Here is a 13,098-nt window from a genome sequence, read left to right on the forward strand (position 1 = left end):
CCTCTGGGATTTGTAGTCTTTTTCCCGAGGCGCGGCGCGGGGGCGGGGCCGGGGCGTTTGTGATGCTGATTGGCTGCGGCGTGCGCTGAGGCGCGCGGCGGCGGCGCGCTACGAGTGTCGTGCGCAACATGGCGGCGCCCAAAAAGGGAGAGGGTGCCGGCGACTGGTGAGGAGGTTTGTGGAGTTCGAGCACACGGCGTGTGGTCCCTCCGCTCCTTGTTCCCCGAGCTCTGGTCTCGAGCGGTCGTTCTCTGAGGCCCCCGCGCGATGTGGAGGAGCTGCCTTCGGCTGCGGGATGGGGGGCGTCGCCTCCTGAACCGGCCCCGAAGTGGCCTCACCGCCTCCGAGGGGCTGGGGCGAAAGCCCCCTATCCCCTTCCGGGCCTACGTGCCTCCGGCAGGTGAGAGAGGCCAGGGCGGAGCAGGCTGAGGGGTCGGCCATGCAGGGTCACACGTCGGGAGGGAAGTGCCCCGCGAGGGCAGGGATCGCTCCAGGGCACACGCGCGTCGTTTCCTTTTGGCAGGTGCGGTTTTTCTCTCTTTCACTGGGGAAGCAGAGGTCATCCTTGTTTTCAGGCGGGGAAATTCGACTTCTGGGTCGGGATTGCGCTAGAGGCGCGAAGCAGACTCAGAGGTTTGCGGGGCAAAGGCCAGTCTGCTAGGCTGCTTTCTGTGTCCCCGCGACCGGCACTGAAGGGGCCTGAAGCTCGGGCTTTAAGTCTTCCATCCCGGCCGCTTGCTCCACAGCTGTCCTGGCCCTGCTTCCTGCTGCCCTCCCAGAACACCTGCCACCTCTTCTAAGGAGTTGACACCCTGTGCCCCCTTCCTGCACTTCCTACTCTGATGAGGCTTTCTGTAGCGGATCTTTGTTACTCCTAGGCAGAGATTTGGGGATAAGAGTGGGACTGACTTTAAGTGAGTGAAGACAGTAATGGTTTCTTTCCTGCCAGTTAGTACTGTGCTGAAGGTGGGGGTGAGGAGAAGGTCACTGCGGTGTTGGAGCTGTTCCGAGGACGCCCGTGTGGCCTCCAGCCCCCTACCAGCTGTCCCAGCCATCAGCTGCATTGAGAAGAAAGGTCTTCAGAGAGCCTGCCTGTCCAGCTGAGGAGTACACCGGTGAAGTCAAAGCTGGGGGTCTCTGCTTACAAGTTGTCTTGTCTGCACAAGTGGTTTAGCTTCTCAGTGTCTGCCTCGTCTAAAGAGACAGCTTGTGCTGGATTGAGGGAGATGCTGTAGATAGGGAGGCCAGCCTGCCACCTGTTTTTGTAAATAGTTTTCCTGGAACCCAGGCCCCCTCATTCACTGACACACACCTAAGGCTGTTTTCACTACAGTGCAGAGTTGGCTGGTTGTGCCAGACACCGGATGGCCTGCGAAGCTTAAAACACTTTGGCTTTTTACAGAAAAAGTTTGCCAACAGTGCTGTGGATGCTAGAGCGGTTTTGGGGAAAAGTGTTTAGTCATCTGGCCCGTTTATAGTAATTGCTGTGGTAGATACACTTGCCCTGAAGAATTTTAAAACAGCCTTACTGAGATGATGCACTTAGAATTCACTCACTTAGATTGTACAGTTTAATGGTCCCTAATGGCTCAGATGGTAAAGAATCCGCCCTTGTTGCGGGAGACCTGGGTTCAATCCCTGGGTTGGGAAGATCCCCTGGAGGAAGGGCATGGCTACCCACTCCAGTATCCTTGCCTGGAGAATCCCTGTGGACAGAGGAGCCTGGCGGGTTACAGTCCATGGGGTTGCAGAGTCGGACATACTGAGCGACTAAGCACAGTATACTCAAGAGTTCTGCTGCCATCAGTTCTGGAACCTTCTTATGACACCAAAGGATCCCTGTACCCTTTAGCTGCCACTCTGAGTATCCCCCTGCCCCACCCCATCCCTCCAGCCCTAGACAACCACTACTTCACTCTATGAAGTCAAGTCGCTCAGTCGTGTCCGACTCTTTGTGACCCTGTGGACGGTCGCCTACCAGGCTCCTCCCTCCATGGGATTCTCCAGGCAAGAGTACTGGAGTGGGTTGCCATTTCCTTCTCCAGGGGGTCTTCCTGACCCAGGGATTGAACCGGGGTCTCCCGCATTGCAGGCAGATGCTTTAACCTGTGAGCCACCGGAGATCTGTATCTATAGATTTCCCTATTTTGGACATTTCATATAAATGGGATGTGGTCTTTTTCTCCATTTAGCGTATATCCAAGGTTCGTCCTGGCTTCCCTGGTGGCTCAGACGGTAAAGCATCTGCCTACAATGCAGGAGACCCTGGTTCGATCTCTGGGTCCGGAAGATCCTCTGGAGAAGGAAATGGCAACCCACTCCAGTACTCTTGCCTGGAAAATCCCATGGACGGAGGAGCCTGGTAGGCTACAGTCTACGGGGTCACAAAGAGTCGGACACGACTGAGCAACTTCACTTTCACTTTCACAAGGTTTGTCCTAGAGTTAGCGCATGTCAGTACTTCATTCTTTTTCATAACTGGTAATATTCAGTTTTGGGGACACACCATGTCTTATTTACCCAGTCAGTCATTGATGAACATTTGGGTGGTTTTCATCATTTGACTGTTTTGAATGCCTTTGTAAACACTTGAATACAGGTTTTTGTGTGAGAATGTGTTTTCGTTTCTCATAGGAGGTACCTAAAAATAAATAGGACATCCCCAGTGGCTCAGGGTTAAAGAATACAACTGCACGGCAGGAGACCCGGCTTTGATTCGTGGGTCAGGAAGAGCCCCTGGAGAAGGGAATGGCAACCCACCCCAGTATTCTTGGCTAGAGAATTCCATGGACAGAAAAGCCTGGTGGACTGCAGTCCATAGGGTCACAAAGAGTTGGACACAACTAAAGCAATTTAGCACGCACGCAAGAGCAGACTTGCTGGATCAAACGGTAGCTAACTAACTTTCTGAGGATTGGCCACCCCACTTTCCAAGGTGATTGCGCCATTTTATATTTCCCCAGCAGTGTGTGAGGGTCCCAGTTTCTCTGCCCCCTTACCGACATGTCTGTCTGACTATGGCCTTCCTAGCTGGTGTGAAGGACTGTCATTTGAATTTCCCTGAGGATGAATGACCTTGGAAGGAAAGTTATGACCAACCTAGATAGCATATTCAAAAGCAGAGACATTACTTTGCAAACAAAGGTCTGTGTAGTCAAGGCTATGGTTTTTCCAGTAGTCGTGTATGGATGTGAGAGTTGGACTGTGAAGAAAGCTGAGTGCCAAAGAATTGATGCTTTTGAACTGTGGTGTTGGAGAAGACTCTTGAGAGTCCCTTGGATTGCTAGGAGATCCAACCAGTCCATTCTAAAAGAGATCAGTCCTGGGTGTTCTTTGGAAGGAATGATGCTAAAGCTGAAACTCCAGTACTTTGGCCACCTCTTGCAAAGAGTTGACTCATTGGAAAAGACTCTGATGCTGGGAGGGATTGGGGGCAGGAGGAGAAGGGGATGACAGAGGATAAGATGGCTGGATGGCATCACCAACTTGATGGACGTGAGTTTGGGTGAACTCTGGGAGTTGGTGATGGACGGAGGCCTGGCGTGCTGCAATTCATGGGGTCTCAAAGAGTCTGACGCAACTGAGCGACTGAACTGAACTGAACTGAAGATGAATGATGTCAAAGAAAATCTTTTTAGGTGCATTTTGGACACTTGTGGATTTTCTTTGGAGAAGTGTCCATTCAGATGCTTTGACCATTTCTAAATTGGGTTACTTGTCTGTTTATTATTGAGTTGAGAGGGGTTTTTATATACTGGGCCCCCCCCAGTTAGCCCCGAGCCGCCCCAGGATTGTGGGCAGTCAAAATCTTGCTGTGAGGCGTAAGGCCCGCCAGGTGCCGCTGTTTAGAAAGAGACCGCTGTCACGCCGCTCGGAGGAGGCGCGGCCTCCGCTCGCGGTGCATTGTGGGGGTTGCAGTTCTGTCCCTAGCAAAGGCCTGCCGGAAGATTGAGGTTAATGAAAAGAGCACCAGCTGGCCCGGGGAGCCTGAGACAGGACGAGGAGTGTCCGGGGAGGTGATACAGAAAATCGCTTGTTTCTTTATATGGATTGGAGCAACCTTGCAGGGAAAAGGAGCCCCGTGGACATCAATTTCCACTTAGGCTCTCTTCACAGCAGCTTGTTAGCGCGCTCTGCCTCTACAGCCAGTTTTCTGTTGCCCAGCTTTCAAAATTCAGTGTTTCTCCACATTCGCATTTCTTTGTATCTGTAGTCCTTAAAATTGCCAGGATGACACCACCCTTATGGCAGAAAGTGAAGAGGAACTAAAAAGCCTCTTGATGAAAGTGAAAGTGGAGAGTGAAAAAGTTGGCTTAAAGCTCAACATTCAGAAAACAAAGATCATGGCATCCAGTCCCATCACTTCATGGGAAATAGATGGGGAAACAGTGGAAACAGTGTCAGACTTTATTTTTTTTGGCTCCAAAATCACTGCAGATGGTGATTGCAGCCATGAAATTAAAAGACGCTTACTCCTTGGAAGAAAAAATTATGACCAACCTAGATAGTATATTCAAAAGCAGAGACATTACTTAGCCGACTAAGGTCCATCTAGTCAAGGCTATGGTTTTTCCTGTGGTCATGTATGGATGTGAGAGTCGGACTGTGAAGAAGGCAGAGCGCCGAAGAATTGATGCATTTGAACTGTGGTGTTGGAGAAGACTCTTGAGAGTCCCTTGGACTGCAAGGAGATCCAACCAATCCATTCTGAAGGAGATCAGCGCTGGGATTTCTTTGGAAGGAATGATGCTAAAGCTGAAATTCCAGTACTTTGGCCACCACATGCGAAGAGTTGACTCATTGGAAAAGACTCTGATGCTGGGAGGGATTGAAGGCAGGAGGAGAAGGGGACGACCGAGGATGAGATGGCTGGATGGCATCACTGACTCGATGGACGCAACTCTGAGTGAACTCCTGGAGTTGGTGATGGACAGGGAGGCCAGGCGTGCTGCGATTCATGGGGTCGCAAAGAGTCGGACACGACTGAGTGACTGAACTGAACTGAACTGAAGTGTGGTTTTGTCATAGAAACAGATATTCTGTAAAGGGAGTGATTTATGCTCAAAATAAGGGTTCATTGTGACTAGCCTGTCTCTCCCATCTCCAAGGATGGGGTTTCCATTGCTGTCAGCTCACCTCATCACTGAACATGTGGGTGCTTCACTTGCTCCTGGTCTCATGATTTGTCTCATGAGACCCAGGACCTGGGAGGGTCCAGGCAGAAAACCTCCGTCTTTTGAAATTGGGGAGTGTGGATTCCACCAATTGAGTTTTCCGGATCCTGTTCTTAGCACCTGTGTGAACCCCTAACGTGACTCTCTACTTCGTCAGCCCTCCTTGCGGTGACCTGCCAGGCTCCTCCCCAGATCTGGGCCTCTCTAGCCATCCTCTGCCCTGTGACTGCAGGCTTACCCTGCGCACCACCTTCCTAGCTCTGAAACCTGCTCTCTGAGGCCCAGCACCTTCCTGTGAACTATTCCTTCTCCTGGAAACTCCCCACCCCCACGCCCTGGAAAGCCACCAGTGCAGGTGGGCCTGCCCACTCTCCTGCGGCTCTTGGGTGCCATCTGGCTGTGAGGAGGTCTTCCTCTAGCCCAGATGAGACGAGCCTTCCCAGTGCATGTTTGCAGCTTGTCTGGTCTTCTGGCATCCACGGTTGCTTTATTGTTCGCCTGGATTAGTGTCCGTTGTCCCATGAGACAGGATGCACCTCAGGGGTGGCTTTTGAGTCCTGCCCTGGGAGGGGGCTGCTCCTCAGCAAGTTTGTTCCTCCCCCCAGCAGAGCCCTGAGCCCACTGGCTGACATCTCCGATCAGGTGCAGAAGTGGCCTGGCCAGGGCAGAGGAGGTAGGCAGAGGACGACGACCCCCTCGAGGGAGACCTCGCTATCCCGGCAGCTTTGTGTGGTTCAGGCTCTGTCGTCCATCTCTGCCTCCAACCACCCCCACCCCCACCCCCAGCTGCCCCTCAACCCCCAGGTCTCTCAACCCATCTCCAGCTGTTGGCATGTGTAGAATGCTCTGCTGGCACTTCTTGCTGGTGGGTGGGCCCCTCCCCCAGAGATGGATCAGAGTCTTCAGATCCCCCCACCCCAGCCCTCTGCTTCCTGCTGGATCTGGCCTTGGACTTGCTGCCCTATTAGGCACTGGAAAACATGCTGGACGTAGTCTGGACGCCTCGACCCAAGTCTCCCAACAGATGCAGGGGCCTCTGGACTCGGTCTTACCCGCTGTCTGAGTGAGACCAGGCTGGCACATAAAGCATTGGGCAGTGGGAACTTCCTACTTGGGTCAAAGGTATGAGAGAATTACTGTTGTGATTTCAGACAAAGGTGGTAAATTTTGCCATCGTAATACTTCATCATGTTGGTGGTCACACCAACTGTAGATTCGATTGTGTTATGCCGGGGGGTGGAGGGGTGTTGGAGAAGTCTTGGAGTCAGGCAAGCTGCAGCTTCATGACACAGCCACTGTCCTTGGGAGCTGGTGGGGCTGTGGCTCCTCCTCCCCTGCTTTACCCAGTAGCTATTGACCATGTGGAGTGAGGAGACCGGGCGCTGCCATGGAAGTCTGGGTGGTCAGTCGGTGTCAGCAGTGAGGTCATGAGCGCCTCCACTCCTCCTTTAACTGCCCTTTTTAAAAAATCTTTCCCACAGAAAGGAAGAGGTTCTATCAGAATGTCAGCATCTCACAGGGTGAAGGTGAGTGTCTGGAATTTTCTCTGCCTCTTTTTATTTCTGTGAATGGGAGGTGAGGGACACTTTTCACCTACAGCCAGCTCCTTAGTGAGCTTGTCCTAGCGCTCTTGTTGGGTATATTTCTATAAGCCATTCCCCACAAAGGGACTTGTGGCGTCTTGCATCAAATCAAGTAGCCAAATATAGAGGTGATCATTCCACTTTGCCTATCAACCTGAGAGGTTTCCATTCGATCTTTCAAGGTGGCTTCGAGATCAACCTGGACCACAGGAAGCTGAGGACGCCCCAGGGCAAGCTCTTCACTGTCCCCAGCGAGGCCCTGGCCATTGCCGTGGCCACTGAGTGGGACTCCCAGCAGGACACCATCAAGATGTACACCATGCACCTGGTAACAGGTCACAGCCCGCCCCTGTGGCCACCACAGGCTTCCTGGGGCCCTGGGCAGGGGTACGGGTCCTGTCCTGATTCCAGTAAGGCTCTGGGAGGCCCCCAGTAGACAGCCCACCCCACTCCCAGCCCAGGCTTGGTTCTTCCAGATTCTTGGGGCACACGTCCTTCCCTGGTCACTTTTCCGCTGCAGCAGCCACGCTTTGTTTGGTTGGCTCTTGTGCTCTGTGGTGTTCTGGGTCAGGAAGAGACAAAGTGGGGAGAGCCCATGTTTCCTGGCACGTGGACCCAGGCCCTAGGCAGGCTCCTTGGCCTCAGGCCTGTGAGCCAGCCTCCCCTGGACTGTGGGGGAGCAGGGGTGACTGCTGCAGACGGAGCCTTAGAGGGGCTCTGCAGCCTGCAGTCCACAGGGAGGATCCAGAGAAGCTGTCCTGGCCTGGCAGCTCTGTCCCCCGCCATCTGAGGCTTAGGGGGCCGGGTGGTGAGCGACTTGCCTGGATCCAGCAGTGCATTCATGTCTCCTGACTCTGGTCTCCTTGGGCCTGGGTGTCCACGGCTCTGAGCTATCACTGCTGTCACAGTGGTAGCACCTCCTGGAAAATACCACAGGGCCTGGTGGTACAGAGCCTGAGACCTTGAGGGAGTTCATTCCTCCCGGGGCCTGGGCAAGGCTCTCAGGATGCTGACGGGCTTTCTCTCTGTGCCTTTGATCCAGACCACACTGTGCAACACGTCTCTGGACAACCCCACCCAGCGGGACAAGGACCAGCTCATCCGGGCGGCCGTGAAGTTCTTGGACACCGACACCGTCTGGTAATGGACGTGTGGGCAGCCTTTCCCAGGGCCCCAGCAAGTCCCTCGGGCCTTTTGCTCAGAGTGGTCTCCATGGAGGAAGCAGTGGACCCTCTGACTCCTCAGCACTCTACTGCTCCGCAGACTCTGGGAGAGAGGACGTGACGGCTGCACCAGTGTCGGGACCAGCCCTCCTGTAGCCCAGCAGCTGTCCCCCGGCCTGGGACGCAGGGGCTGTTGGCCTCTGTGGCTGTCGCAGGCTCCACGGCCCAGGGGTCACTTCTGACCATTAGCAGGTTCTCACAGGCATGGTCATCACTCCTCACCTGGGCTGCAGATGGTCTGTCCTTGGCGTCCAGAAGCTGGTCTCCTCCTTGGCTCGTTTTCGCAGCCAGGTTCTTAGGGTGTTGACTGGATGTGGAAGGAACAGTTGAGCCCCCCAGATGCTCTGGGGTTACCACCCAGGTGGCACTTAAGGTCTGCTCTGGGGCAAGGGGCAGAGCAGGCCCCTGCAGAGGCCGTGGTGCTGCTGTTGGAATATCTATGCCGTCTGTGTTGGGGACAATTTGGTGACAGGGAGGGAGCCCTTCCAGTCCAGCTCAGGGAGGGGGTCTTCTTGGGAGCATCCCGACTCAGAGAGCAGAGCCATGGGAGCCTCCCTCTGCCCTAGGCCCGCTCTTCCCCACTGGGCAGCGCCCCCTCCATCCCTCTGCACCCCCACTGCCTCTCTGCCACTTGTGCTCACACCAGCCTGGCCTCCCTGAGCTCACCCATTGGGTTCCTGTCTGCGACACCCTTGAACTCAGCTGACCCTAGCTCTGTCTCTTGGGGCGTCAGGCAGGGCCACCAGCGGCCGCATCTGTAATTGGGAGGGAGGCAGGCTTGCAAGGGGTGTACAGGCAGCTGGGTCTCGCCGCCTCTTGGGAGAGGAGGGGACGGCAGGATGCAATGATGAGCTGGCACAGAATCCTAGGACCCGGGGTGTGAGTCAGGACAGTGTAGTGTGACGAGCAGCACTGGGCAGCGCTGTGGGCCCTGACTGGTCAATAACCAGGGACGTTTGGGACAGTGGGACTCAAAGTCAAGGGTCCAGGGAACCCTTGGAGGGCTTATGAAGCTGCAGGCTCCTGGTCTCCGTCCTGTGAGGGTGTGGGTTTCCAACAGGTCCTGGATAAGCCCTGGGCCACTCTTTGAGAGCCCTGCTAATATAGGGGGAAGGCAGGGGTGGAGGGGTGGTGGTGGAGAGGTTTTCTGCTGTTGCCTTTCATGTTTCTGTATCTGTCACTGGATGAGAGAATTGTACTTTTTTATTAATGGAGGCACTTTTGCACTGAATTAGCTACAGGGTGGAAGAACCAGAGACGCTGGTGGAGCTGCAGAGGAATGAGTGGGACCCAGTCATCAGCTGGGCCGAGAGGAGGTGAGATGCCCCACACCCGGCAGCTGGGGTCCGGGCCACACTGGACAGCCAGGGCCCTGAGCTGGTTGACGTTCGGAGTTCAGGGCACCAGGGGACTTGGACAGTACAGGCCCCCTTGAGGGTAGATGCAGCTAAAGTGCTTCTGCCCCATTGGTTGTGCGACTTTGGGGTGGTGACCTGATTCCTCTGAGCTTCCCTTTCTGTGTGTGGGGCTTGTGACCCCTGTCTCCTTGGGTGTCATAAGGAGTACACAGAGTGCTGCACACTGCTGGGCACACAGTGGTGCCTACACTGGCCGCTACCATCCTGCTTGTTGTCACAGTTGCTCTGTGGCTGAATCAGAGCCAGGTGTGTGACCTGGACACACATGGAGGACAGTCTGGGCAGGGCCTTGTGGAGGGATAGTCCAGGGACTGGTGAGGCCCAGTGGCTTCCTTCCCAGGAAGACACTTGTGCAGAGTGGACAGACCAGTGATGTGAGCAGGGTTCGGTCAGGTTTATTTCATCCCAGGTTGTTGGGAAGGGCTCCTAGCCTGGGCTCTCTGACCTTGGTGTTCCGTAAGCTTGCACACTTGGAGTGGTTTGGACATAGCATTTTTCATCCGTACACATTTCCTGAGCACCCATGATGTGTTGGCATCCTCTGGTTTTGTAGTAAGAGGCGGAGCCAGCGCACTGAAGGATCAGGTAAAACCTGACAACTGGATGCCACGAGAGAACTGAGGATGCGATGCCATTTCACTGGGGAGCTCGGTGACGTGAGACATGAGCTCGGTGCCTGCAGGTTTTTGCTGTGGCACGAAGTTGTCCACTTTTGGTGGCAGTTAAGATTTCTCACCTATAATATTAATAGATTATAGGAAAAAGTGGCCCCTTCCTGTGTTTCATTTGTACTAGAAACTTCAGGAAGAATGTTTCTAAACCGATGAGAAAGATCAGCGATATATGAAAGAAAATTACAAAAATTGCTTTCATTTCATTACATTTTTCCTGCATTTTACATAGCTATGATTGTTCTTGAAAATGTTTTGTTTTTGAAGCCAGCTCATGCCCGCTGGGACAGTGCCTTGTGTGTGTGATGGAGGCTTATTAATAAACGTGTGAAAAAGTGATTGACTGATACAGGATTGTGGCTTAGTCGGTAAAGGATCTGCCTACAATGCAAGAGACGCAGGTTCGATCCCTGGGTGGGGAAGATCCCCCGGGGGAGGAAATGGCAACCCACTCCAGTATTCTTGCCTGGAGAATCCCATGGACATGGACAGAGAAATCTGTCAGGGTACAGTCCATGGGGTTATAAGAATCAGACACGACTTAGTGACTAACCACAGGATGTACACAAGTACCATTGTAAGGAAAACAATATTTGAAAGAAGCCTTTTATGGTTCACATGTGAAGACTTCCTTCTGAAAAGCAGGCAGCCCACAGCTCTGATGGACCTTCATGCCAATGAGTTCAAGTTTCAGGAGCTGCCTGTGGCCCCTCCTTCCTAACTTGCCAGCCCTAGCTTCATGCATAGTTGATCTGTCCTCTGCTCCTAAGGAACAGAAGGTTATAGGTCAGGAGGCCTGATGGCAGTGGCTCCCAAAACCCCCAATGGGGCCTGTGTGTGCTGGGCAGGCTGGGGCTTTGCTTCTGGGCAGAAGCGGGGCTGTGCAGCTGGACAGACTCACGCGGGGCCTCTTCCTTCTAGGTACGGCGTGGAGATCGGCTCTTCCACCAGCATCACGGGGCCCAGCATCCCTGCCCGGACTCGGGAGGTGATGGTCAGCCACTTGGCCTCTTACAACATGTGGGCCCTGCAGGGTGCGTGGTGTTTCCTGTGGGCCATGGAGGGTGGGCATGATGGGCATGGTGTGCAGAGCCCAGGGTTACCGGAGCACTGGGTTGGCGGGGGAGACGCTGTCACCTGGTTCATGGACTGGCAGTCTCACCCCTCCCAGGATGACGTGGCTGTCTCCTCTTCAGGAGCCTCCATTCCAGTCCCCCTGTCCCGGCTATAGTCACGGGGGTGGAGTGCTCGCTCTGACGGGCAGAGCCAGGTCTGGTGCCTTCACAGGCAGGGGCAGAGGAGGGACTCCTGAGGAGAGCAGAGGCTCCTGAGAATGTAGAAGGGCTGGCACCCCACCTGGCGGCTCCCTGCACACAGCAGGACCCCGGGGCCAACCTGGCTGTGTCCCCATAGGGATTGAGTTTGTGGTGACCCAGCTCAAGTCCCTGGTGCTGACCTTGGGGCTGATGGACCTGCACCTGACGGTGGAGCAGGCTGTCCTACTGTCGCGCCTGGAGGAGGAGTACCAGGTGAGGTGGAGCTGGAGCCCCACTGTGGTGGAGGCTCCGGGTGGCCCCCCAGGTGCCCTGGGGCCGCCTGTGTGCTCACGGAGGCTAAGCCTGGACACGCAGACAGGCACCCTGGGTCACCGAGGCTGCTTCGAGTCCATGTCTGATGTAGTGGCTCAGAATGAACAAGGCTTGGCTGCTCTGCCGTTGGCATTTTTTTAACTCAGAATCACCATGTTCTCTGCAGTTCCCTTGTTACTTCTCCAGCCTCAGAAGGTTAATTGCTATTACAAATTGACTCCTAGCATGATGAAAAGCCTTTTGTAATGACAGTTTTTCCCAAGTTGGTCTAGTTATCTGCTTGGAAAAATGCCAAGGGGAAAAGCTGGTTTGTGTCACAAGAGAGCTGGCAACTCTGGTGTCAGAGCCAGCTGGGTGGGAGCAGGGGCGGGCAGCAGGAGCAGGAAGCCTGGCTTCTGGTCTGGGCTCTGTCCTTGGCTGTAGGACCCAAGCAGGGCCATTGTTCCTTGAACCTCACTTTCTCTCTGACAAACAGTTCTGAGTATAAAATGCTCTTCAGATGTTCTGGACACCCAGAATGCAGGCAGGTCCCAAGTGTCAGGGTGGGCAGGCCAGGCCTCCATTCTCACCTGCTGCTCCCCTGCATGCCTCCTCCCCTCAGCCATGGGGGGTCATGGCTTTGGCAGTCACCCTGCAGCCTGTCCCGTCCTCTCCTCAGATCCAGAAGTGGGGCAACATCGAGTGGGCCCACGACTACGAGCTGCAGGAGCTGCGGGCGCGCACGGCCGCCGGCACCCTCTTCGTGCATCTCTGCTCCGAGAGCACAGCCATCAAGCACAAGCTGCTGCAGGGGTGACGCCGGCCCTCAGCCTGAGATGGAGATGCTGTGGCCAGTGGAGGCTGGTTTGGGCTGAGCCAGGGCGTGGGTACCAGTGACTGGTTATACTGAACATTTCTCCGCCTGGAAGTGAGAGGAGCTGCCACTCATCTTGTTCCTACTGTCATGTCTGGGTCCCGGAGGCCACCCCGCTGACCTGCAGGACACTCGCTGCCCACCAGGACTTTCTTGTCTGGTGGCCCTCAACCTTTTTTTTCCCCTGGTTTTTAATCAAACTTTTAAAGTGAAGCTGTCTGTTTCTGTTTGTTCCTACTGTTTTAGCAAAGTGATTTACTTGTGAAAACAGAAAACAATCTTTGTTGTTCCTGGGTTAAAAGCCTGGGCAAGGTCACCTGACACGCACACATCCTGTTCAAGGAGCCACTGCAGGGCCCTGGCACAGAGGGGTCTCGGATGCCTGGGCCCAAGTGAGGGGGCGGGAGGAGTCTGCAAGATTCGGGCACAAAGGCTCCAGAGCCACCCAGCCTTGCTCACCCGCCTCCCCTCCCCAGCACTGTCCCCACACCCTGAGTGTGCTAGGAGGAGGTGCTTGTCACCTCCCCACCTCACAGATAACACCAGCTGCGCTCTCAGCTCCGGAGGGTCCTTGGGTCCTCACAGCC

The 13,098-nt window shown here is 54.8% G+C and overlaps 1 protein-coding gene across 2 annotated transcripts; it reads left to right on the top strand.

Moving 5' to 3' along the window:
- On the top strand, nt 102–12,786 carry ATPAF2 (ATP synthase mitochondrial F1 complex assembly factor 2). Of its 2 annotated transcripts, XM_018064784.1 has the most exons (8): nt 102–400; nt 6,656–6,700; nt 6,940–7,085; nt 7,800–7,897; nt 9,216–9,296; nt 10,991–11,103; nt 11,483–11,598; nt 12,317–12,786. In XM_018064784.1, the coding sequence occupies exons 1-8, from the start codon at nt 268–270 to the stop codon at nt 12,452–12,454; spliced, it is 870 nt and encodes a 289-aa protein (XP_017920273.1). In that variant the 5' UTR covers nt 102–267; the 3' UTR covers nt 12,455–12,786. The 2 variants fall into 2 exon arrangements, with proteins under 2 accessions (XP_017920273.1, XP_017920274.1); XM_018064785.1 differs by lacking the exon at nt 11,483–11,598 and having other exon boundaries at nt 12,317–12,724.

Source organism: Capra hircus, chromosome 19 (assembly GCF_001704415.2).
Source record: "Capra hircus breed San Clemente chromosome 19, ASM170441v1, whole genome shotgun sequence".
In the NCBI taxonomy this organism is placed as follows: Eukaryota; Metazoa; Chordata; class Mammalia; order Artiodactyla; family Bovidae; genus Capra; species Capra hircus.

Coding starts and splice junctions, on each gene's coding strand:
- ATPAF2 (XM_018064784.1), top strand. CDS start 268: ATGTGGAGGAGCTGCCTTCGGCTGCGGGATGGGGGGCGTCGCCTCCTG. Junction 401..6,655: donor GGCCTACGTGCCTCCGGCAG/GTGAGAGAGGCC, acceptor TCTTTCCCACAG/AAAGGAAGAGGTTCTATCAG. Junction 7,086..7,799: donor AGATGTACACCATGCACCTG/GTAACAGGTCAC, acceptor CCTTTGATCCAG/ACCACACTGTGCAACACGTC.